This window comes from Euphorbia lathyris, chromosome 3 (genome assembly GCF_963576675.1).
Source record: "Euphorbia lathyris chromosome 3, ddEupLath1.1, whole genome shotgun sequence".
Classification (NCBI taxonomy): Eukaryota; Viridiplantae; Streptophyta; class Magnoliopsida; order Malpighiales; family Euphorbiaceae; genus Euphorbia; species Euphorbia lathyris.
In genome coordinates, this window is record NC_088912.1 from 45,253,991 (window position 1) to 45,256,663 (window position 2,673).

Genomic DNA, 2,673 nt, shown 5'->3' on the forward strand with positions numbered 1-2,673 from the left:
TTTCTGTTTTTTCTATCCTTCACTTTTTCTATTTTACTGGTTTTCATAGTTTTCCATGTTTTTTTTACCATGTTTTCACATTTTTTCCGTTTTCTCTCTTTTCATTTTTTTCTTGTAAATTTTTGTTTTTACTCTCTATTTTTCCATTTTTTCACGTTTTTTGTGTTTATTATTGAACTTATTTATTATATGAGTTATATTTGGGTCGAACATGAAAAAAAAAAAGGATGAATAAGTCACAATCGAAGAAAATAGTCAGTAAAATATTTTACCCTCAAGGGTAAACATTTTTCTAACTTTCTTTATATTTTTTTTTCTATTGATTAATATTTTATATGGACTTATTTTCTTAAATACACAAATTTATTCCTACACAATATTTTTCATTTTCTGTAGGGATAAACGGGCCTGATATGTTTATCAAGTATATATGCAGTGAAAGGAAATTATGAGTTACTTGAAACTGAGGGCTAAATAGAGAAAAATAAAAGAGTGGAAGGACTTTAGAAAGAGTTCATATATTTAAAATTTGAATAATGGAAAGTAGGAAGTTGGAAACCAAGTGTTGAGAGTTTGAAAGGGACGCGAGTAATCCAAAGCCTATTTATGCGCAGAACGGTTTTTGGTTTGCAGCAAATTCTCCAATCCCGTCATCATCGTCATCATCATCATCAGTTCATATGACCAGGTACCAACCCTACTAGAATCTTTTCTTTTCTTCAATTCTCTGTACATTCCTCTGTTTTCAAATAATCAATTGTGGTTTCGGTTGTTCATTTTAGGAATTTCAGAAATTGTATAGGATTGAAATGTCAAATCGGCAGATTGCTATATTGAGTGATTGAAGTACCAAAATGATGGGATCGTTTCTGTCAAGAACCCTAATGTAAATCACTCACTCCATCCATCTCTATAACATCACCAATTTGATTTCCATTTTCTTTTTATACTTAAGTATTTATGAATCTAATTTTGACAGCATGGTGTTTGGTTATGCATACCCTGCTTATGAATGTTTTAAGACTGTGGAGAAAACCAAACCCGAAATTCACCAACTCCTTTACTGGTGCCATTACTGGTATGGATATTCACTTCCTTACCCTACTAAAAATTGCACGTAGTGGTGGTAATTTCTGAAACCACAACACGATTTAGAGAAACAACCTGATTGACATGACAAAGTTGTCACAGTTATCAACTTTTTTTGCATCTATAATCACATGGAATGTATATATAACATAAAACACAATTTTTGACATAACTCAGAAATTGCCATCCCTAAGTCTTGCACTTCCTATAAGACTTAATGTATACTTTCTTCCAAATATCTGCAGGATTTTGGTAGCGATTCTTACTATCTGTGAAAGATTAGGGGACAGTTTAATTCCATGGTATTGTCTATACATAAAACACGGGCTGCCTTTGGTGTTAAATTAGTAATTGTTCTGGTATGTTCATGCTTGTTTGTTGTTTTTTAATAGGTTACCCATGTATAATGAAGCAAAGTTAGCTTTCTTTATATATCTTTGGCATCATAAAACAAGAGTATGTTCTATTATCTTCACACATCCTAAAATTATCAAGTAAACATATGTATGGCCGTGTGGTTGAATTTGAAACTGTTTTTTCTGTCAGGGGACACAGTATGTTTATGATTGTTTTTTCCGGCCAATTGTGAAAAAACATGAGACTGAAATTGATAATAGTTTGTTGGAGCTCAGAGTTAGAGGAGGAGAGATTGCAGTTCTTTGTTGGGAGAAGGCTTCAACTTATGGACATAGAAAGTTTTCCGAGATTTTGGAGTATGCTTCTTCTCAATCAGTTCCACGGCTCAAGTCTCGGGTACCTTTAACGTTATTGATCCTGTTCGTAGTTGTTAAGGATTTTCAGATAATCATATCCTAGATTACCTAGTTTTACATGTTGGATAGATGCCTTGTATCTGATTGCATATATAATGGCAACTTTCCTTTTTTCATGCATATGCAGCAAGAACCAGAAGCTATAAATGATAAACACAGTGTTTCTGAACCAATTAGTCAGCAAGAGCCGTCTACCCAGTTGGAAAAATTGCCACCAAAAGAGAATGGAAATTCAGATGGAGAATATGTTCAGACAAAGCGTAGCAGATGGAGGTTTTTCAAGAGTTAATGCATCAAACAACCACTGAAATTCAGGTTTCTTGTACTGATTGTTGCAAGTGCTGTAAGTATGTAAATGGTAGATACAGTACGTATATGAGATAAGAGGTTAATGTGAAGTGATATAAGTGTTTAGTAGGTAACTGAAAACTAATTGCACATTTACACAGTTACCTTTCTTTTTAAAAGCTTATAATTATTATATCATTTCATATCTCTATAACTCTTGATATATAAAAAATCATTGTGAATATGTGATTCATTACCATCTGTTTCTATTAATTCAGCAGGAGATTGTCTGACGTAATTTCAACTAATTATACTAATTTGTTGAAAAGCTCACGGATGATTAGTCTATCTAACGCTTTCTTTGATATAGGCAATGAAATAGTTTCATGTTGCTCTTGCAACTGGAACCTCAACTAATTTGACTTGTTCACTCTAAATTTATAGAGAAGGACTGAAATTTCGGTTGCTAATAGGTTTTTACTTGATAACAATATACAAATAAACCGTTGCCACGTAGGGCGAT

The 2,673-nt window shown here is 32.7% G+C and overlaps 1 protein-coding gene across 2 annotated transcripts; it reads left to right on the forward strand.

Annotated features, from left to right (window-relative positions):
- Positions 1 to 459: 459 nt before the first annotated feature.
- Positions 460 to 2,385, forward strand: LOC136223725 (putative HVA22-like protein g). 2 transcript variants are annotated; one of them, XM_066011867.1, is made up of 7 exons: positions 460 to 688; positions 792 to 886; positions 980 to 1,078; positions 1,335 to 1,391; positions 1,482 to 1,545; positions 1,636 to 1,842; positions 1,990 to 2,385. In XM_066011867.1, exons 2-7 carry the CDS (start codon positions 855 to 857, stop codon positions 2,149 to 2,151), a joined length of 621 nt encoding a protein of 206 aa, XP_065867939.1. In that variant the 5' UTR covers positions 460 to 688; positions 792 to 854; the 3' UTR covers positions 2,152 to 2,385. The 2 variants fall into 2 exon arrangements, with proteins under 2 accessions (XP_065867939.1, XP_065867938.1); XM_066011866.1 differs by having other exon boundaries at positions 461 to 688; positions 783 to 886; positions 1,990 to 2,384.
- Positions 2,386 to 2,673: the final 288 nt, after the last annotated feature.